General features: G+C 41.4%; 1 protein-coding gene across 2 annotated transcripts in view; it reads right to left on the bottom strand.

Annotated features, from left to right (window-relative positions):
• Positions 1-24,580, bottom strand: part of bcas3 (BCAS3 microtubule associated cell migration factor) — a 328,454-nt gene that overhangs the window by 219,676 nt on the left and 84,198 nt on the right. For both annotated transcript variants that reach the window (XM_034097703.2, XM_071205327.1), the window contains exons 16-19: positions 21,063-21,213; positions 5,181-5,305; positions 4,141-4,306; positions 3,964-4,061 (exon numbers count right to left, since the gene is read on the bottom strand). In XM_034097703.2, the coding sequence (XP_033953594.2) occupies positions 3,964-4,061; positions 4,141-4,306; positions 5,181-5,305; positions 21,063-21,213 (540 nt within the window). The remainder of the gene's footprint in view (positions 1-3,963; positions 4,062-4,140; positions 4,307-5,180; positions 5,306-21,062; positions 21,214-24,580) is intronic.

Here is a 24,580-nt window from a genome sequence, read left to right as displayed (position 1 = left end):
CCACAATTAGCACATTATATGACAGGTAGGGAGGGGAGGGCCGCGGCCAAAAAGCATAGCCTCTGTTGCCGCCTTCATCGCCAGGCTCAAAGGAGCCAGCCAGATATAGGTGGTAAATTATTCACCAGGTTGTTTACTTCAAACAACTTTGCGGCGAGGGGAGAAGATGTTGGAAAGCATGGTGTGGACAGCTAAGCAAATATCACCCCAGGAAAACAATCAGTGAGAAGAAAATCGGAATAAAAGGTATAATTATAATAAATTAGGGGGTTTTGATAGGGATTATAGGAGTCACCTTATTACCCAGCTCAAACACCTCTGGCCAAGAGGACATTTATCCATTCACACACTTGCCTAATACTTTTGGAGACAACAATCCTGTGATTCCACATTATCTACAAATAGGGGATCCTCACAAACTAAACAATTGGCTCAAGACTACTTTTATTAAGCTGTATCGCTCTACAGCATCTCCTCTATTTGTGAGTATACTGTATAATGTGTGTCCCTTTCTTCCTTATCTCTCCGAGGCAGTGCAGCACGCTGCTGTCCTCTGCGAGGCTGAGTGCTGCGAGTAGCTGCTACAGATGGACAGGTGGAGATAGTGACCATGAAGTGGCGCCACTGCTGCCTTTTATCATCCCGTCCTGGAGGCTCCGGTCTTGCATGACCCCGGCCCTTCCTCTCCCCTTCCTACTCCTTTCCCTGCATACTGCATTTTTAATCAGCCTTGGTCATCCAATATTGAGCCACGAGACCAGAGAACACGGCCTGTCAATCAAGCACTGCCAGCTTTGTGCCGTCGTGTCACCTTTTTCGAGACACAGCCTGTTTTGTAAGATGATTAGAAGAAGGGAATGTCCATAGATGTCTTAGTATGGTTCGTCCAGTACTTCTATTTGTTATAGTTTTTTAATGGTAAAGTCCTTCTGTCTTGTTTCTTCTTTTGGTCTTCCTCTCTCTTGGTTGTATCAGAATCAGAAACACGTTTATTGCCAAGGAAATGTACACATAAAAGGAATTTGTCTTGTTGTATATGGTGCATACATAAAAATCAAAGAAGAAACATTTTAGGAAAAGGACCAACAAATATTATAAAAACATATTTAAAAAAAACTATGATACCTACGGAATATGGAGCCATTTTTACATGATATATAGATATACCAAAGTACTACATACAGCACAATACTGTATAACAAAATAGTCTGAATAATAAAATAAAATATCTGCAGTATTGTTACGAAAAGTTGAAAGCTGTGCAGATACAAATGGAACAAACGTGCAACATGTTCGGGCATTACTGACTGACATTACTTCAATTAAATAAAAAAACAAGATATTATTCGCAAAGTGCGCATTAATTGTATGCATACCGTTTAATTAGGCCGTTAAGGGAAGCAACGGTTGAAGTGGCGAAGAAGTAGCCTCCTGCCAGAGGGGAGGGGGGTGAACAGTTTGTGTCCAGGGTGGGAGGGGGTCGGCCACTATCTTCCCTGCCCGCCTCGCCACACAAATAAGACCTAAATAGCACAGTTTGTTCTGCAAGTAAGATTTGTGTGCCTTTTTCAGTTTCATCTGCAGTGGCAGGATCGTTATGTTCAGCAGGAGGCGACTGGACAAGAGGCGTATGGCTGTGCTGTAATTCATCCTAGGGTCAAATCGACTCTTTCTCCTGGATCACTACTCCTTTGCGCTGCCAAGCCCTGGAGGGAACGGCATAGGAGATGGCTGGCAAGGGGAAGCATGCTGAGAAAGGGGATGTCGAATGCTTGAGCTCGGCTGCAATGCACACAAAATGTGGAAGTCGCCGTGCAAGAGACAAGACCGGTGGTGGCGGTGCCTAGGACACCGACCCCGAGGGGAAATGGCAGGGGCACACGAAATGGGTAGAGGGCTGAACAATTATGTTTATAGCGCTGTGACCCCGCATTGCTCACACTCGGATGGTTGGGGGAATAGAGAGACAGGGCGGTGTTATCTGGCTATTGTTAATTGGATGTAAATGTTAATGCAATGAATCCCTCTCATTATGCAGCCAGTTCCTCTGCCCATGTTGGCAGAGAGAATGGTAGAATACGTTGACGCGCATGTCCGTCACTCCAACGTGTCCTCATTGCTGTGACACTAGGAGAGACCATTAGCACTAATTTGAGAAAAATATCCTACCAGTTAGACCTGGAGCAGAGCAGAAGTCAACAGAGACGAGTGGAGAAATTAGGGTAAAACAGCTACCACTTGCCCCGGAGCAGCCGCGAGAGCTAATTACAGATTCCGTGTGTTTATAATTATGGAGTGAGCTCAAAACGCCAGCCGATTCCAGGGGGTGGATTGATACCGTGTGTGGCCATCCGAGTGCACTCGGTGCTTTTTGAGAATTGGCCTTTCAGAGGGCAACCTAAAGTGCTCACTGCTCTGTACTTGTTATTGAATTAGAGAGTTTAGGGTGTCAGCTAATTGGTTTGAGAGCGGCATCTTATAGCATTATGCTAGCGTGTCCCGGAGCTGGCATTTAGCGTGGCCGCCAAAGAACGGACTTGAGTCCCGAACAAAGGAATGGAGATACTTTCCGATATCGCTCATGAGATGTGAAATTGTATAACTGGCTGAAGTATCTTTCACGGAACTCTTTGAGAAAGGACATGTTATGGCTTTTGACTGGAGAGGTCTCATCTCAGCATGTGGCACCAATACAACGCAAAGGACTGGCTTTCAACACAGTCAACATGGAAAAGCAGGGAATAGGGGTCACCACCTTGACTAATGATGCGTATAGAAAATGCCTACACAGCATGTATTTTCAACCAAGTTCAACCAAAACATACATTTTCCTATATGTCAATACCTACATGTATACAATTACATTGTACATGCAGTACAGGCAGATACGCAATGGTAAAATGGCACTTTGAATTAAAACTCACTTTTATAGCAAATCAATATTTTGGGAAATATTGGTGTCAAAAATATACCACAAAGGGAAAGCAAAGAGGAAATAAATATTTACCTAAACTACATGTTCAGCTGAAATAGTTGATTCCAAAAACATACCTTTTTTATTTTGATATCGCTATATGCGCTATGAGTGAGTAGCATGATTCATATCTGTAAATTAATGTTGCAATTGTTGCCATTAGAAATGAAAGAATAAAGGTGTTTTTACTCTCCAAATTAGCAAGATTCTGTTTTATTTGATTTGGCAGATGACTTTGCAATTGTTTGTCAGGCTTCCCAATAGCGGCCCAACAACAGAAGTTTCCAGATCAGCTGCAGCCATCTTGGTAGTGTTCAAAAATGCCTCAACTGGGCTCTGCATACTTCCCATATTGGATAAATGGTTGTGATTGGCTTGTCACATCACAGGCTGCTGAGCGGAGGGGAACCAGACGCATTTGCCGGAGCATATTAAACATGAGCTGCAGATTCATCTGGTACAGTACACTGCATGCACACACAGTACACGTTGCTGTCTGCCACACTGTCATTTATTATATTACCACAAAGTGCAGCACATAAAGGGCTTTAAATGTGTTCAGCACCAGAGCTTGTATTTATTTTCTATCCGGACAGTAAATTATGTTTGTCACAAAAACATGAAAAAGACATGCCATACAGTATGAACATACAGTATGAGGTTTAGAGTAATTATTTTAACAGCAATTTTTTACAGACAATATATTTGGGAACTGATGAAGTACAGCGAGCATGGTTCTTAAAAAAACTAAACATTAATGTATATATAAAGCACTGTCAACATGTTTCCTTCTTTAAAAGTATATTAATAAGTTGACACCTGGAATACATATTCACTTCAATTTGCCTGAGGCAAGCATGCATTGGCTTGTACTGGAATATAGTGTTTACATTGACTTGCATTAAACGTTCCTGAAATGCTAGAATGTATGTGAATATGGTTGAACACAATGAAACCAATGAACATAGAAAGATGTTATCAGCACTCACCAGCCAGAAGATACTGATAGTACTGCACCAGATCTGAGGCCAACACCAAGGGATGGTTGGAGTTGAAGGGTGGCTGCAACTCATTCCATTGTGGAGTCCTGCTCCAAAAGAAATAACTGTATCACTGACTGTATTAGAGGCACTCTTTCTAGGATGAAGTGGTCAGCATAGTTTTACCTGGCTAGATTCCAGCAGGCCCTTGGGCAGGTGTTGAGCTCCAGTGGTGTGTCATCACTAATCTTTTGAGCAGTGCTGATTGGCCGAGGCTCCAAGACATGTTCCACCATTGTTCCATAGCAGCTGATGATGTACAACGACTCAACAACTGACTGCTTGGATGGATCTATGAAGGGGGAAAAGCAAGCCAGTGATAAGAATACTGTTATATCTGCTACTTAAAATGGTAATTAAAAGGTGCACTAACAATAATGAGGGAGGAACTGCCAGCATGTTGTCATTTGTCCAGATGTATATATATTTGTATTAATAGAGTGGAGCAGTGAAGATGTATTTGTGTTGGCTGACCAGGAAGTAAGTATCTCAAGGGCTCCCTGGATAAAAAAACGATTTGATAAAACAATGACACAATAGATTTGTCCATTGGATTTTGGATAAATAAAAGATCTATAGCAAACACACTTGATTTATGATTTTTGAATTGCAAAATGCAGTCGCCAGAAGTAAAAGGCTAAAATAAGGCTATAAAGAAACTTAAGTTAAGTTGGGATGCACGTCACGCTTTTATCGAAAGCGACTTACAGTACAATAAGTGCATTCGACCAGGAAGATACAAACTTGAAGAAAACAGAATCATATAAGTACACCAGGTCTCGTAGAGCCAACACATTTCAAGTGCTACTCAACTGGCTTGAGATAAGCCAGTCCTTTATTAGTATATAAGTGCTTTGTTAGTAATTATTTGGTAGTAATTATATCGCTCAAAGTGCTTATGTTAACCACAGACCTTACAAAACCCTTTTATTTGTGAAGAGGGCACCGGAAGTTGTAGAATGCTATGTCACTTCCGGGTTATAGGACTCATTCCTGCAACAGTCTATTTTGGTCATGCATTTCTGGAAGACTTGTTGGAACATTGCCAGGATCTTAATTCAAAAAGGAGGCGTGTGGCGCAGTGGATAGAGCCTTTGTGTTCGGATTGGATAAAAGCGTCTAACAAGTGACATGTCATTAAAAAGCACCTGTGGCTATGGTCTTACCTTTCTCTCTTTTCATGTTGGGGTTGGTGATGAACCAGGAGCGAGATGAGGCGAAGATGGCGGCCACGCAGAATTCTCCTCCACTGGACTTGCTCGGGGACATCTGAGGGGGCGGCTTGGCTTTGCTAAAGGAGGGGAAAGTGTACGAAGATTAGACAACATATGAAGAAGAATGCAAAGACTGGTCTCAAAGTTGCTCGGTGTGGTGTGTGAACATATCAAAATTAAATGATGTTTGGATACGGTAACCAACAGACCATGGAGAAAAAATAATTAGAAACTTGATTTGCCCCATGCGTATTGTGGTTAAAGAGCAGCAAACAAGAAGGTTCCCTCTTAAACTGACTTTGAGGCACATATGGTGAAGTACAATACATATGTGGCATATTTGAGACACTATTTAAATATGAATGATATAATGAATGATATAATCAGAATCTGATTCAGAACACATGATGATTTTCAACATTACAAAACAACAATGTGACACATTGGAGGCGAGTATATGAAAGTGACACAGTGACATTGCTCAATGAATAACATTAACTTATAAAAGTGTTTTGCATGCAAGAAGGCAAGCACGGGAGATTTGAAATACATTAAGCATCCACCTTATTAGCAGTCAAGGGAAAAATGAATTAAACTCTAAAATAAGTGCTTACGTAATTCATATTAATAAAATAACCAAATTCAGGCAAACTTAAAAGCTTGTGTGCAAAAAAGAATGTCCAAATTCTCAATTTTACCCTATACTCAATTCAATATAACGTTTTCAAGATTCAGCTTCCATCGTAAGCGTTTGAGGGTCACAGAAGTCACAATTGGTGGACAGACTGCCACTTAATGAACACTTTCATGTGATAGGTAATGGGCTTGATATTACAGATATAAAGTGTTCCTGATATTCAGTATAACACCAAGTGTATTGCTTATTAGGATGAATTTGTAAGGCATGTAAACTTGTTTAAATTACACTGAATATACAAGGTGTAAAGGATACTTTTTATAGAGAATTACAATACGTATCACTCAAAGGAACATGCTTCGCACAACAGCAGTGTCCCAGCTGCTTCCCTTGTATTGGCAACAGGAGAAAAACGTATGGTATTTATTGGATTATTGAGTATGTCAGGACCGGTTGAGAGGAAACGGACACAAAAAGGGTTTTCAGCTGCGGTAGGGCTGCCCATGTGGTAATGATCAAAGAACAGTAGCTAGGTCTGGTATTATTGTCCGGCCTTATAACTGACCAGGACAGTAAAACACGGTCACAGCAGGTCAGGCATGAGGTTGTCGTAGGGGTCACAAACTCATGGTAGTGGCACACACTCCCAGAGGGATGCTTAACCTTGACCTTTGGAAACCATACTGGTGAGAACGCTACACACAAACTATACCGTCTTTCCTTACTTAAAAAAGAAAATTGATGAAAAACTAATTTCCATTTGGTGGAGCGTTTTCCCTGCCAGTATACATCTTAGGCACAGTCACACGTGAGAGTATAAATACAATGTGAACAGCATCTGGACTAGGGTTGGGAACGTTAAGAACAGGAGTTTATTTGACCTGCCAGTACAGTGCACTCCACACTTGGTTTAACTAGCCAGCCAGTTGGCTTTAACCAATCCTTGTTGGCACTGGTAAAATGGTTCAATTCTCAATTAATGGGCAATACATTTGTTGGCTAAAAAGTCTTACATTAGAAAACTGTCGCCATCGATAGCGAATAATCTTATCATCCAGTTACATTGGAACTGGTTGTTTACGAAATCGCTTAAATAAGCACCGATTAGCCGATAGTCATCACACAAATTGAGGTTACTAGGCTTTTGTTATCAATTAATACATGTTTCTACACACTGTTAATGCATGAAATGCAAGAGATGTCACAGTCGCCCGTCCAACTACCTGACAACATCACATTTTTCATCATCACTTTATTGGCCCCTATCATAAAGAAAAGGACAAATAATACTACACTGTTTTTGGTTCTAGGATGGACACATCCATCAACATCGCTCCAATATGAATGGTGTGCAACCTGTTGAAGTTGGTTGCAACTGAACACAATAGCTGTATCTTACTGATATGTCATTCTCAAAGGACGCTAAAGAAAAAAGAAAAAAAGGGGAAAAAGTACTACAATGCAGGGTAGGGTTAAGAACGTGAATACTGTAGTTTACCAGTACATCTTGTAGGGGGAGGTTGTCTAGTAACTCTTGTCTTTGACAATACTAGGTGCTGAAAGACGTTGCAGGTTTAAACTCTCAATGATACAAGGGACTGTATAAATTGTATAAAAAACTCTCAAAGATATTTGTTGTGGTAAAGTGTGGAGTATGAGTTCTTGGCTCTCATAGCCTGATCATAAAAAATAAAACTCTCTTTCTGTTGCCTCCCTACAGCCTGTCAGCACCTCATAAATTACTCCCTGGATGCAAGGAGATGTTGATGTCTTGTTTGGCCAAAACTATTTGAGAGTGATCAGGAAATAGGAAGTGGTGAAGGTAGCTATAAGAAAGGCCTCTATGCAAGTGTATAATGGGTCAAGGAGAGAAAGCTGAATAGCCACATAGTCACAGAAAGCCCAGTCTTTGAAAGAGAGATGGAGGGCAAGATAAAGTCATGCTAAGGATATTGCATTGGCTAACACCAATGAACTCATCGTGGCTTATGTGGTTTACAGCGCGTCCAGAAGATAAGTCATTTAACAAACGTGTATAGTTAGCTATCCTCTATGAGGGATTTCTATGACTGCATGTTTTCTCTGAAGAGGATTCAGCCAATGAAGAGCCTGCCAACAGTCCAAAAGATCACAGCTCCTCCTAAGGATGCATTGAAATGGTATTCATCTGTGTTTTATATCATCCTTTTTCTTTTGATCTCACTTCAGTGGGTTTGAAAGTGTTGAGGTTTCTACCCTTACACCAGAGAGGCAAAGCTCCAGCTGAACGTGGGCTAATTCTGCTCTCCATATGGAGGACAGCAACCAGTTCGTGGAATAAAGACCAAGTTTCACAAACATGAAATAGTTAGATACATTATGAAGCTTAAAAACATACTACAGAGAATTGAAAGGGCGTCACTACAGAAACAGCAAAAACAATTCTCCCTTCACATGATTTTGTTTTGTACGATTGCCTTTGATTCAATTTTCTTGGCAACTTTAATTCACTAAAGACTACTCTTGTCATTTCCACTTTTAATTTAACAAATAAGGACTCTTGACTGAGCTAATAGCTTTTCTTCAAGGGCATAATTCAATCTGCAACATCAACCCTCAAAGTCGCTTTGCATTACTTTGCCCGGGGCTAACGCGAGGCGCCTCCAAGGGGGGGGAAGGAAGTCTGGTGGCAGCTTCCATTTATTTGCAGGGCCCTCGAAGTAAATAAATATGATAAAGCTCACTTGAGCTGGCCATCCAGTGACAAAGAGCTGTACGACTGTCGCTGAACTTATTCTGGGACATATGGTTAATTCAAATCAGAAAAGCAGCCTCTATTAAGACTGAAACCAGGAAGGGGAAAAAAGAAAGGCAGAGCGAGGAAGAGAGCAAGGGCAATCATGTGGAGGACACATCCTTCAATGTCACATTTATTATTTTACAACAACCCTTGGAAAAGAGGCAGCCTTGGGGCTCTGTCGAACCCACATCACTAATGACAACCACTTGGGGAACTCAGTGAACATTTGAGAGTGGTCATCACCTTGGAAACTATGCCTGTTTTTACCTTTTCCTATTCCGTTTGCTCCACAAGTGCATCACTAGACATGGAAGTTTAATAGTCTACTCTCCACAGTCGGATTTAGCAAATACTGTCATATATATTGGTGTAAAACCATTTATTTGCGAAGAAGATTGAGTCTCACACGACAGAATTTGTGCAAATTGTAATGGAAATGTGGGAGGCCACAATGGAGTTCCTGTTATACTCAACAATGTACAAATGGGGATAAATTAAGGCCGAGCATAAATATGCTCATGTCTCACATACACTATTAGAGAAACAATATAGATTTAAGTAGCTGTGTGAGGCAGTTATTTTGAGGGTCAAGATTCCCATGCTAATGATGTGTACCTTTGAAAAGTATACGCTCTGAAATCACTAAGGGCCTGGATTAAGCAGGAGATGGATGAAGACGGAAAGAAAAAAAGCTTCAATTAAAAAGTACGAGTGACTGACCACAACAAAAGACGAAACCCAAGACTTAGAAAAGGCACCACATGCTATTCATTTTCCCAAAGTGAATGGAGTCAACAGGGAGGAGCTAGGGAGCAGTGAAGGGAAAAGTTCACTCCACTGAGCCACTCAATCGTCTCTCCATAAGTGACTCTCTCATGACATTTTCTTTTTTAAAGCTAATACTGGAAGCATCTTATTTAAAGGTCCCATGTCATGCTTTTCCGGTTGTCACCCGTCCCCTTGTGTGTTATGAAGGTTTTTCTGCATGTAAACGGTCTGCAGAGTCACAAACCCTCAAAGTACACCCTGTAGCGAGTACAACTCTAACACAGAAAAGACCTGATGCTGCCCCAGAACGCCTCGCTGGACATTTCTCTTGTTCCCTTGTTTTCTTCCTGGGTACAGTGACGTGCCCATACCTAAATGGACCAATCCGTGGAGCTCCTGCACACACACACACACACACACACACACACACACACACACACACACACACACACACACACACACACACACACACACACACACAACACACCACACACACACACACACACACACACACACACACACACACACACACACACACACACACACACACACACACACACACACACACACACACACCACACACCACACACACACGCGCGTGAACTGCGAGCGCCGGAGCCTCGCAGCGGCGAAACTGAGGCTCCGTGGTAAACTGTGGTAAAAAGAGCCGGCTCTTCTTGTTAGTGAGCCGAGCCAAATGATCCGGCTCACTGAAAAGAGCCGTAATTCCCATCACTAACGTAAAGAGGTATTATCGACTATAAGGGACGTCTCAATTCAAAATGCAAGTCACGTGACTCTCTCTCGGGTGGACGCTCTCTCAGCCCTGGCCTGGCGGAAACACTGGGGATGACATTTATAATATAGTCTTCAGGGTTAGGGAAAGGGTTCAACCTAATGAGTTAAAACGGCTTGCTGTTACAACTTGAAATAGGATCTGAATGGAGAATACACACACTTTTCAGATAGGCCTGTATTGTAGGCTCAAACATATTTAATCTAATGCCAAACATGGCATGAAACACTATGGATGAGAGCCATCAGCGCCCATAAACTATACACTTTAAACAAAGTTATTTGGTTATAACTTAGTAAACAGAACGCTTTACATTATTTGGGTCAGCTCTAGTCCTTTACTAAATACATTGTGAAAAGAAGGACACATGACTCACATTTCAATACCCACAAAAGACAATCAAAATATTATTGGAAAATGAAAAGGCACAATAACTGTGCAAACAAACTAACAGCCAGATTAAAAAACTATTAACAGCATGTGATTTACAAAAAGGCGTTATTCTTGAAAGGGTCAAGTGTCTAAACAGAAAAAAACTACAGGCAAGACGATGGAGATTTCATTATCTAGTTTCAAAGAAACCATAAATCACCAGACAAGAAGTGCATAAGTCCATACAATATGTCCCCTGGACATTCCATAGAAGGAATGGGAACTGCATTGCATTTTGGGGTGGCCGTCTTGGAGGATAGTGTCCAAGCAAAGGCAGCAGCAATCAATATGATGTATCTTTCAGCTGTTTTGCATCCAAAATGAATATTGCGCGAAAGGTAAATTCCCCAATGTTCTTTTACTAAATGTAAGTTAATTAAAAACATTTGTACTTAATAATTAAGAGAATGCACCAATCTCTTTTACTGATGTCAGCACCTATCTGTTGCTTTGAGTTAGTGCCTACACCTGACGGCAATTTGTATACCATGTCAAATCTAGAAAACTTGGGGAGCAGCAACAACAGATCTATAGGCCCAATGACAACGATGCAATCATGCGGACAGAAGTAAGATAAAGTAGCTAATGTTATGCTAACTGAATACGAAAAAAATGCTGGATTATTATGGATAATTAATCAACCTGTATATTTATGTTTACTGCAATATTTCATGTTTTAAATCCAATTCCTTGTGTAGTGGTTTGTGTTGCTGTAGTTCAGTAATCCTTTCTGACACTTAACAGTCAGCAGATGGCTTCCAACCAACCCATGTGCTGTCCCCTGATGATGTTCGCCATCATAACTCTGTTGGAAAATAATAAAATCTAATGTCACAGTCATTTTTTTATGTTTTTGTTTGTCAGTAATGGGATTGGCTGTTACACCCAACAACGCAGCAGTGCCTGCCCATGTTTCAGAGGTTCTAAGTGAACACGATACGCTAGTTCCCTTGCTGTACAGGTTCAATCAACAGGTTTACTGGTATCTTCCAAATATGTCCGACTTTCTCTTAATGAGGTCACGTTCCCATTCCCTATACAATCCGTTTTTTTATTCAAAGATCAAGCAATAATTAAAATATAAAACCATAGCTGGTAACATGAATAGAAATAAAATATATGCTAACCATGTGCACATTTTAAACACACAAAGTGGCTTTAACACAACCTCCCACTTCAAAATCAAAAAAGTAAATGTAAGGGTGTGAAAAATAAATAAAAACAATATGGGAACACAACAACAATCCTCTTTGGGATTCCCCCCCTTTGAGGAATGTGTTGAACATATAACAGGAGACAAATGAGAGGAGGCGGTGTGCTGCAGCGTAGTAGACAGTTGCATTATTCCAAAAGAGCCAAGGAGGGAATAAGGAACACTCACCATGGAGTTTTAATGGAAAAACATCCCGCCCCAAAGAGGTAGGGTCTTCATGTGAGGGGGGTGGGGGGAGGGTGAAGGGGGCGGGTGGATGTAGACATAGACGGAAAAACCATTATTAAACTAGCACACTTGAGCAAACAGACTTTTCACATTACATACTTTTTGACATGTCTGTTTAAGTGCACAGCACATATGAGGCAGGAAACAGAATGTCTGTGCGCTAAGATGGATCTGAAAACCTGCGGGGATGACTTGATGATTCATCTGCTCAAGCTGCTCCGTAAAGTGTGATAGCATATATTTGGCAGATGCAGCATGTCCACAGACTTTGTTTGTTTCTTTCTCTTCAGACATCTGTCATGTTTCATTTCTCCTTTACTTCAAAAGGGGTTCGGTACATGTGCGCAAACATGTAGGTCTGAATCTAACGATGGGAAACTGTGTTTGAGATTAAGAAGTGTTTTCCCCAAAACTGGAGACACGGATAAAACCAACAGCACTCGTTGTTTACATGCAACTTTGTTTCGTATTTTCATAGTTGTGTATTGTCTTTTGAATGTGCGTGTGGGCAAATGTGTTATGTTAACACAGTGTGTGTGTGTTTGTGTCATCCAGAGTGTAGTGTCTTTGCAACAGTGCATGTTTCTGATGTTTACAAGACATTATGAGTGGGAGTGTGTTCCTGTGTTTATTCTGCATTTCCAGAGATAGTGACAGAGCTCCGTAAACAGTTTACAGTAAATAAGCTTTTTCCCTACAGCAATAAAGGTCTGATGAGACTGAACTATGTCCCCGCCAGCCAACGTACCCAGTCATGAAAAAAAACAAGAATCCCTGGCCAACCAAAGCACTCTGCAGCACTTCTTTATTTTATCGCTGCATCCGTCCGGGCCCTCCCAATGATAGCACACAGTCTTCAATTAGTCGTGGTACATGGATGTGTAGAAAAATGTTCCGGTGGGAGAAAGGAAGCAACGATTTGCCTTGGAATTTCTTGTTCCTTGGATGCAATTTGAGAAATGACCATGCTGGTTGATGTAATGGAGGCCCCTGGTGAACTGCCACTTATCACAAAGTTAGCGTCTACCCTCTGCTGAGCCTATCGAACCTGCTGAGCCCCCCACTCAGCCTCCAGCTGGGTAAATGGATGGACTCCAATGGGAGAGTGATGGACGAATGGGGTGAAATCTCATTGGGGGTAGCAAAGGCCAAGTAGGCTTTGGGGTTTACAAGATGGCACTTACATTTCTCCCCATTACTCTCTTGGAAGTTATTGTTTGTGAAATACACTGTTGGTGGCTTACACATTGATGGGAGTTAATGGCAGTAGAAGTTAAAGAACAACTGTCCAGTTAAAAACAATACTGAGAACATTCTTACAAAGTCCCTTCACGTTGATCCTTTTAAGTAAGGGTTCACTGTGGCCACATATACACGCATACGTAAAGGCTATTAATAAAAGGTTTATAACCATAGTTGCTTACCAGTAATTGAACATATTTGAGTAACTTGTGTACTATCATTTGGAGACAATTGGGGGGAAAAAGCCCAAAAAATAGTCTTGTAAGAATTAGTACGTATAATAAAGTACAGTATCCTCAAAGATAACACTTTCATTTGACTTCAGCTGGCGACCTTTGTTGCATGTTATCTTTTTTGTTCTCTACCTACATTTCCTGTCCGTCTCTACTGTCCATTGAAAGGCAAACATGTCCCAAAAATATTTACAAAACGAAAAATATAAATTTGTGTCATACTGAATTTGTGACGACTGAGCCTATACTGTAGATGTGCAATAAGGTTTGGTGTACATTCTGAAGTGACTACTTTGGATTGACGCTCAGGTCATCCATTATTGAGCGTGGGAGTGAATGTTTATCACACCTTATGAGCTGGATTAAATGTGTGAATGTGTATGAATGTGGTTGTGTTGAAGTGTAAATGGTGGCTTGTGTAATGTAATATAGCTTTAGTATTTAAAATTAAAATGTGCACACTGCTTAAAAAAAAGGTAATTTTGAGAAAAACATATTGGAGCTTATGACCTTAGCAAAGATAAAGGATGGCATGTGTTGTGACGCAATGCCCAAGCCAGACGTTTTGGTGAAGAAAAGTCCCAGGTCAGTGGCATGTTTGGAAACACAAGTGAAACATGGGTCAGTTGAGTAAAAGCGGAGCAGGGAAGCAAGTGGGAGTGTTACAGAGATGAGGCAGGAGTGGAAAAGAGCTGAGCATTATCGACCTACGAGGGTGACGACCCCACTCCCGGAGAATAATCGTTTTCACATGCATCTCTTAACCTTTTGGCTTTAATAGCAGCTCCGCCTGGGTCATTAAAACGGGAGGGAGGTAAGGTGATGTGTGCAAATGGTTTAGTCTTGCTGCCATGTGATGTCGCACACTGCATCTTTAAAGCCCATCCGGCCTGAGCGAGGCTCTGTACAACAATGGCTCTAGCGCTGGGCTGGACGTATTAGAGTAATCTGAAGGCACATCTGCACCAGGTCACAGGGTCTCATTCATTCTCTCTTCTCTGTTGTCTTTATTGTTACCTTGCCTGCACTCTATTTGCATTTGTCATCAGTGGGATTTGGTCGAGGGTGGTGTTTTGTTTTGCGTGCGACAATCTTTCTATTTGGATTTTCATTCGTTGGTATTAAAGTGTGTAGATGGGATAAGTGTGCAATCGTTTGTCTGCTTGTACATTTAAAATGTGTCACTCGGATGTTCTGGGTTAAACCCTCACACAACTCTGGTCTTTTTTCTCTCTTAATCTTTTGACAGAGTCTACAGTGACAGTTCGCTCAAAAGAGTCTTTTGACTTTTTCTTTATAGAGATTTCATTCATTTCGGGCCAACTTTCTACCAAATGTCAGGAAACCAGACACTGACAACCCTCTCCTTGTTCGGGACTCTTAGAAGAGTTTGAGGACTAGCAGAAGCTTGGCTGTGCTCCTCCACTCCATGACCTGCCCTTTTGGAGGGGGGTTATCAGGCGGATGCTAAGCTACATCCGAATGTACCTCCCTTTAACAGGAGGACAACACCAACATGTGAAATAAGAGGGAAGGAGGCTTGAAAGCTTCCTTTAAAACACAAAATGTCGGCCTGCCGCCAGTGGTGGAAGACACACTCAGATGTTATGCCTAAGGGGGCTCTGTTATGATCACTTTCAGGTTCATATTTATATGTTGTGTCTCTACTGTGACATGTCTCCACGCTTTAATGTTCAAAAAGCTCTTTATTTTTCTCATACTACCTGTGCTGCAGCACCTCTTTTCACCCTCTGTCTGAAACCAGAGCCCAGTCTTCTCTGATTGGTTAGCTGGCCGGCTCTGTTGTGACTGGTCAACAGCTTAGAGATGTCCCACCCCTTAGCCTATCTCGTAGAATGTGTTGGAGCGCTAGCCAATAGAAGCACGAGTGTTACATAATGATGTCACTATAGGCGCGTTCACACCGCAGTACTTTTCCCACTTTAGTTCCGATATAGTTCCGAAATGTTGCGTTCACACCAAAAAGAGCCGAAACTAAAATGAGTTCATGAGAACCTTGTCACCCCCTTTTCCGTCCCTGCTAGAGAGCAGGGACTTTCGTGGGAGAAAAAGGTTCCTATGTCTGATTGGCTGGGCGGATTGCAAACCACGCCCCGTAAAACTCCCAAAAGGTTTTGTGAAGCCGCCATTTTATTATCCTCGCATTAGCATTATTAGCATTAGCATTAGCCCAGCGCAGAAACGCAGAGAGACTAACTTATGGCAACACAAAATAAAACATGGGAGCGGTGGAGATGAGGAGGTGTCGATTTACTCGGAAGGCTTCAGTAGAAGCTGCTGGGACTCCCAGCCAGTCCCAACTCCGGGGACTTCCGGCCGGGGACTTTGGGCGGCAGTATACGCCGTGAAGTGGTTTGCGGCCTGCCAGTAAATCCAAAGCAGAAGAAGAAGAAGTGACGTCGGCGGCTTCATTTGCCTAATCCTCCCTCAGGGACTTATTCCGGTGTGAACGCGATCTGTACTTAGTTAATCAGAACTAAAGAGTTCTCATGAACCTTTGTGGGAAAAGTACTGCGGTGTGAACGCGCCTAATGTAACGGAAGTAAACAAAAGAGTCCAATGGAGGCGTTTCAGGCATTGATAAATGCATCAATATGATTATTGATCAATATGATTATTGATGCAATTATATGTTCATCACAGCTGGTAAAGTTGTTGACCTCATTTGAAATACAGCGGTTTGATATGTTTACATACGTATGCATATATATCTTTGTTAAACACATCTGAATGTGTCAAACTAAAGTTGTCAAATAAATGTAGTGGAGCAAAAAGTACAGAAGCATATGTGTACCTCAAAATTGTTATCAAGTACAACACTTGATTAAATGTACATGATTAAATGTCACGACTGGCTGTTGCATTGCCTTCTTGGTAGAGCTGTTGGCAGGTACTGGGGCTGTGTCAACACTGAGGAGGAAAGCGGTTCGAATCATGGCTGCTGTCACTTTACTCATGGCATCCCTTCTATCTTCCCATTTCAAATGTATATCTCTAATAAAGGCTAACAATTGCCCAAAAAACTAAAACAAAATGCAAGGCAACTACAGAATGTGCACATTAGTAGACATTCTAGAGTCCATGAAGGTATCCATTAAATGAGCCTGGTCACACCGAGGGTGAAAAAGCTTCATCAAAGTGTCTATTTGTGCATGTGTGTGTGTCACGGCAGAGTGCACACAAAGACAGCCTAGTAGGGAATGTAGGTTAAGCAGCTGGTGTGTTCCTCCGCAGCCCTGCCAACAGTGATCTGCCCATACAGGTGTAAATACAGCTGCCACACACACACACACACACACACACACACACACACACACACACACACACACACACACACACACACACACACACACACACACACACACACACACACACACACACACACACACACACACACACACACACACACACACACACACACACACACACACACACACACACACACACACACACACACACACACACACACACACACACACACACACACACACACACACACACACACACACACACACACACACACACACACACACACACACACACACACACACACACACACACACACACACACACACACACACACACACACACACACACACACACACACACACAGACAGATAGAGAGGACTGGCTGCACAGACAGACAGATGGTGCCTGGGCACTCCTGTGCAAGACAAGTATAGCGTGAAAGCATATGATATCAGCCCCCACTCTAGGGGCCAGACATGTTGCTCCACTCAGTGTGTGTGTGTGTGTGTGTGTGTGTGTGTGTGTGTGTGTGTGTGTGTGTGTGTGTGTGTGTGTGTGTGTGTGTGTGTGTGTGTGTGTGTGTGTGTGTGTGTGTGTGTGTGTGTGTGTGTGTGTTTGGGGTACTGGTGCAGCCGTGTGCATGCAGGAGCAGGCTGCATGTCCTGATGCATTAATACTGACACCTCCTCCGGCCTGGATGGAGGTAAGAAGATAATGGGGGTCCCATCTCAAATATTGCCAGTATGTCTTTTGATTGTACCTGTAAAATGTTCTGTTTGCGTGAAAAGTTAGTTGAAGAGCAGCCCTATTGCACACAGTGGGTGTTTCTCAATGTTGAGTACGCTTGCTTGGTAGCACATGTCTTCCGAGTCACTTCCTTCAGAAGCTAGGCAAGAATCCTTCCTGGCATTCGGAAAACGAAGAGTGGAACAGGCGAGCAAGTGTGCAGGTGTGCGTCATATGAGAGGCCCCGCCTTACATTTTCCGCCACAGATTTGGGGAAATTGGTCCGTGCGCAAAGCATTGTGGGGATTTTAAGACCGCGAAGTCTACACATGTGCAGACTCGAAATCTCTCCAAACGAAGTACGCCGGGCTCGGTAGATTTCCAATTATGCTGGACATTGGAACAGTCCTTCGGCGGCACTCGATGACGTAGTATGCTTGAAATAGTGGCTCTGGAGCAGCTTTACTCGACATTGAGAAACACCCAGTGACATGCCTCCTCATTAACATTACTTCCCACACTGTAATCTATTACTACCAAGTCCCACATTCAAAGTCCTACTGCCCGAAATATTCACTAGAGTAAAAAATGTGTTTTAAAATGTGTGTTGAACATTTCTCCCAACAATGGCACTATTTCCTGCCACCATACTTGTAACACAAAGTATTGAAAAGTATAAAGAAATGATAGTCAGCATTAAATATCTGGTAAGATTCTTTAGGCTTGATGAGATTGTTTTTGATTTGAAACGTTCCTGATTACATTGTATTTAGGCAAAGGATTTGGTTATATATATTTTAATAATATTAAGAACAACAATAAAGACTTATATCTAAACACACATATTGCGTCTAGTATCGGAAGGTTTAAAATAATATACTGCGGTATATTTCAAAGGTATGACCATGACACACTTGTGGAATTTGGAAAGAGCAACAGCAGACAAAGAAGCAATTTGCAGCAGGGAAATAAATAAAAATAAATACATAAATAAATGTAGTTATTACTGCTTACACAGAAAGTTGGAGGCATAATAATGGACAAATAACTAATTTAAACATCCATCGGCCGGTGAAAAACGAATACAAAATAATAGAGTGAGTAGGATAGAGGCAAAAATAAATAAGAGAAATGAGTGTCAAGTGAATGTAAAAATAGAAATAGGACTACAGCAAGTACAGGCATAATAACAATTGAATATAAACATTATTACAGATGACATAAAGATGAAAATAAACATTAAAAAAATATTTTGACTTAGAATAGCAACAAATAACTTTAAAATTAACACAAACAAGACAAAAGCTCTCAATGAAAGGGACTTTGATTCGACTCAGAGAGCCCTGCATTGCATGACGTTAAACATTAAGCCAAAACCAAATGCAAACCACCAGTGTCAGGACATCATACTAAATACTCCAAAGCGGGACACCGAAAGCAATACTACGTGTTGCAAACCGTCATCTTAATGCTTTGAAAGAAAGGCTTAATGTCGGTCACTTCCACCGCAGGATCACGTCTCTTAAGCTCACTTATCAAATATCACACGAGAAATAAATCCATCACTGTCCATTCACATCATTACAGCATTTCATATTCAAACACGGCATGAAAATTACATTTAAATACAAATATTGAAATCCGCCCATATTTGTGGAGCCACCTGTACGGTATGTAAATGCCCTAGAAACGGCCTGTTGTTGCTCATGGTCTTAAAACTACATGATTTCAATGCATGGCGACGATCCAGCTCTAAAAGAAGAAGAAAAAATAACGAGGACGAAGGTACTTTAATTTTTTCTTATAATACTGGAAGCTAGCAGGGTTAAACTGCATCTGGCGTATCTTGAATATTATTTTTAATTATTGTAAGGGTTTTTATTTCTATTCTCGTTATGAATTATGTGTTTTATCTGCTTTCCAAACAGCCCTCAGACTAAGTTCGCATGTCTGTTCTGCTGCATTAGCCTATGCAAAAAAGTGGTGGCCTGAGACAAGAAATCCATGAGCATCGGATGGATGCGAGAGAAAGCTCCGGCCTTTGTTGACACAATTCAGTGTTTTTACAGTGTGATTGATAGAAACAGACGGCAGATAAAGGACTGAAGCTAAGGATGAAATATGGTGTGATTCCAATGTTCTTCAACGGCAGCCAAACTGGAAGTGAGTGTGATAGGCTGCCAATGACACCTTTACACTCGTCACCATTTAAAGGATTCATTTGTATACTCAGTGCATTGCACCTGGGAGGCTTTTACTAAAGAGAGTTTTTATTTAAAACAAGTACAATGACAAAAAGTCTAATTTAATCATTTATACCTGTATATTTAAACATTTTATTTATTAATTTTCCCTTTTTTTATTCTTCACATTTCATTTACTTTACATTTGACTATTTATTTATTTTCTCTTGTATTCTTTGACATTGTTATTTTTACAATTTGTGTTGTTTTCATCCAAATGTCCTTTCTATGTATAATGTGGATGTGCAATATCAATGTAATATCCATCCGATGTACTATGTGGATACCGCTGAATGAAAATGGAAATAAAAGTAGGCCAAAGTGTGAATATGTTTGTTTACTTTGAAATTGTTATTATATTGTTTATTTCTTTCGATGTATGAACTCTGAAATACTTATTTATAAGTTATTAAAAAAAGAAAGTGCCATGATTTGGCAATAATAGTTCAACTCCTTAAAGGTGGGGTTGGTCATTTTGGAGGAACCATCTTGTTACTTTAGCCGGGCCGGCTCAGATGATTGGTCGTGCTTTTTACAGCGCCACGGCTTTCACAGATGACATTTTTTATGGATTTTTTGTCAAAGCACTTCAGATATTCATTGCTATCGGGATGTTAAGAGCATTCCATGGAATATAACAAAAAGTGTATCTCGAGCCGGTTTCTCAAACGTACCTACCCCACCTTTAACTTTGATTTGTTGTGCATGTTAAAATATGTATTTTGTTAAGTCTAAATGTATTTTCAAACAAAATAAGTCATTCAACAGTCTATAACCCTGAATGATGTTGTATGTAGATGTGTTGATGTTTCTTCAACAACTCCTGCTGTTACATGCAATCAACAACCTAACAACAGCTAAATAAAACTACAACACATCCAAATAAAAATAGTGTAAATCATTTCCTGCATTCCGAGGCAAGATGTTATTTGATTGTCTTGAACTCAAACATTTGTCTTATTTATTCTTGACGGATGAATAATGTCTGTGGCTCTTTAGTTATACAGACTATGATCCACCAATGATCTGGAAGCTACCAGTCATGTCATAACTCATGTAACTAGCGTATAAAGAGATTACGAACGATTGACAAGTAAGGGATAATGTGTAGCGATCCGATCATTGCCATGAAACCAACCCTGATACGATGAATCCTTGCTTACAGCTATATTACAGTGGGTTACAATCGTTTAAGTGTGTTTGGCTTATACATGCAAAATATGGGGTTAAAGTGAAGGGTTACGATGTGCATGAGTGTGCTTCCTACCCGGAGCGCTTGGTGATGGTGCCCAGGGTCATGGGCTGTTTGATCTGAGCCAGAGGCAGCACCACGGTGAGGCTCGGCAGCGGGGCCAGCCGCGGGTTCCCCATGTTGTTGTTGGTGAAGTTGTGGTATGAATCCTGGCTGCTCAGCTTGGCTGGAAACACACAGATATACATTATTACAAGTGTGAAAAACATTGGATTTTCTCCAGGTCGGGAAAGCTTTTTAATAGATTTGAAAGGAAATATTTCAATCGAGAGCCTTCCAAGTAGTTGTACTGAGAATCATACTGTGTGGTATCTGGTCAAACCTTTCACACGTGATAATATGTTTTGGTGAAAAGTGGTTCCTTGTTTATCGTTACAGACGAATCCTAAGTTCTAAGTTTGAGTTGTATTAAAAATTCCCTCATTCACTTTTATCCAGTGGAAGATTGTGGCTCAGTGGATAGTACAGTATGATGGACTTTGAATCAGGGGATAGCAAGTTCGAGTCCTGCAGTCAGCATGTCATTGTGTCCCTGGGCAAGACACTCCACCCCAAACTGCTCCTGTGGGGGTTGTCCACAGTATGCAAGTCGCTTTGGATAAAAGCGTCGAACAAATGACATGTAATACAAATCCATCGCTCACTTTGATTGCAGATGACCTTGTTTATAGGGCTGCACACATTTTCAACATTTTATCAAAATTGCAAAATCCACATTTCTTGGAAAATATAATTCTGAATGAAGCAGACAAGTCAAACGATATCAAACGATACTTTGTAAAACTTTTTTTAAATACTTAATAATAGCTTATATTTTGGTAAAACACTTTAAAAAAAAGATTACATAAATATAATTTAAACATATTTTTCAAAGATAGTGTTAGTATGTTTTAAAAATGATAATTGGGGCCAGGTGACAGCTCAGTGGTTAGAGTTAGTGGCCCCAATGCGCTGTCTGTTGCCAAGATGAACCCACGGATATCATCCCCTGTGTATATATATGTAATGTATATATATAGTTACTTTGAATATATTGAATGATATTGCAATTGCAGTCAAAATACTCGCAATCGCGTTGTTTACAAAACTGAAACACCTACTGTTACATACAAAAATCTTGTTTAAATATACTGAGCACTCTTATATTGAAGCACACACACACACACACACACACACACACACACACACACACACACACACCACACCCCCCCCAGGTTCAAGGCCTCCTGTGGAATGATTGGAAATAACCAGCTCAAGATGCTACATTACAAAGGCTGTAGCTCGGCTTTTAGTGCCTGGCAGTCTGTTAATCAAGGCCAATCAACACACACACACACACACACACACACACACACACACACACACACACACACACACACACACACACACACACACACACACACACACACACACACACACACACACACACACACACACACACACACACACACACACACACACACACACACACACACACACACACACACACACACACACACACACACACACACACACACACACACACACACACACACACACACACACACACACACACACACACACACACACACACACACACACACACACACACACACACACACACACACACACACACACACACACACACACACACACACACCTCAAATCGAATGCAGCTCAAGCTAAACACAATCAGACCGTGTCGAAGGTCTAATGAATGTAACCAGGTATACCAGGAGAGGCTGCTAGCTTGTGACACTCACTGTTTAACCAAACACATACCGTTAGCCTCCATCTTACTGGGTAACACTCTTTTCACATCATCTCTGGTACGAAAAGTATGTCATGCAATTGTGTGCATGTAAAATAAACACATGATTTGTTTTTTACTTCATATAAAAAAGCCAAAGCATATATTTAATTGTGTAAGATAACATGTTTCTATTGTACAATAACCAATATTATTTTATCCATTAAAAGAGTTCTAAAGCAGTCGAATTAAGAAGTATATTACTGTGGGCAAAATCCTGGTCACATCTGAATTGTAGCCAGGTTTTATAACACATTAAGTTGAAATATGGTTCATATTTTTGAATGGAACTTCTTTCTGAAAAGAATCCCTTTCAAAATGTTGTTATCCGACTCAGTTTCTCAAGTTGCTGTTATTTATATACATCACGTCTATAAGCTCAGTTCCATGTACCTCCATTGTAAAGGGATACAGGCAAACATCTCTAAAGCTTATTTCTAAACCTTGAGAAAGAAAAATCTGCATGGCAACATACCACCAGGGCCAAATGCAACACGATGGGTTTGGATCGTCACGTTGGTACAATGGGAAAAGAAACAGTCACATAGAAACAGTAAGAAAGGAACATTACACTATAGGGGGAAAGTAAATGTGGATAATAAAACAAATATGCCCCTGTAATCCTGTGACAAAGCCACGACAAATACAAGAGACCCTGCTGATTCAAGCTGCAGCCCGGGTAAAAAAAGAAATCCAAGTTCAAGTGCTTTCAAAAGAAATAAAGAGCCAACCACAATACGCCCGTTGAATGTTTTCCTTGTTCCATTTGTTGCCTTAATAGATGAGTGACAGCCCCGCAATATAAAGGAATGAGAAGGAGGAAGGGGGGGGACGCGAAGACAAAGAAAACAGGGCGGACATCAAAGGTTACAATAAAGGTAGAGGAGGAGAGTGCCTCGTCAGTATTTGGAAAGGAGCGATCAAGAGGAGGCTGAATGCGAGCGGAAAGGGACTGCTGAGTGTTTTGGACCAGTCTTTTAGATCATTAACGTGGAGCTCTGAGATTCATTAGCCCTGCCAAACCTCCGCGTTGTGGGCCTCTAATTAGGGCCGTCCTTCAGACCTCCGCTGGCCCACAATGCCGCATGACCTTCAGAGGCAGAGAGGAGACCATTACACAAACTTGTCCTTCAGTTCCTTCTGCTCCTCTATTGGTAAGACTAGCAGAGGTCTGTGCCGGGACCGATCCTGAAAGTCCTCCAGATTTCAAAAGCTACACCCCGAGAGCTTGGGCAGCCACCTTTTGTGTTGAGGGGGAGGGGGGGGGGGAATCAGTACAGGAAGCAGCCTGAATAGCCATAATGGTGCTTCAGCAAAGAAGGGAGTGGAGGGTTGGGATTTGGGGGTGGGGGTGTTGACGAATTTAGCATCGTCATTCAAACGAGGACTTTAGCTTCACTGCTTTATACGCGGTAATCCCCCACCCTTAAAAAATAAGCCTCACTGTGGGTTCTAGAACAGATGCGGGAGTTGATGATCATGCCGTGCTGTCACTCAAGGCCAAGTGCTCCTCAACTGTCATAACCCCCCCCAGTGAAGACGACTTAATGTGGAACGTGTTGGAGATCACGGACGGCCAGAAGATGATACATGGGAAGACAGCTTGGATGTCTGAGAGACAGGCAGCAGTGAAGTGTGTGTGTCTGTGTGTGTGTGGCTAGAAGACAAAAGGAGTAAAGGTATGCTAACAAATGATAAAGGGAGTGTTTACCTCTACTAATGTCAAAGATTGGGAGTGGGAATC

The sequence above is a fragment of the Pseudochaenichthys georgianus genome, chromosome 13, assembly GCF_902827115.2.
Source record: "Pseudochaenichthys georgianus chromosome 13, fPseGeo1.2, whole genome shotgun sequence".
Classification (NCBI taxonomy): domain Eukaryota; kingdom Metazoa; phylum Chordata; class Actinopteri; order Perciformes; family Channichthyidae; genus Pseudochaenichthys; species Pseudochaenichthys georgianus.
Note: the sequence above shows the minus strand (reverse complement) of the source record. Positions and strands in the feature narration are given on the sequence as shown.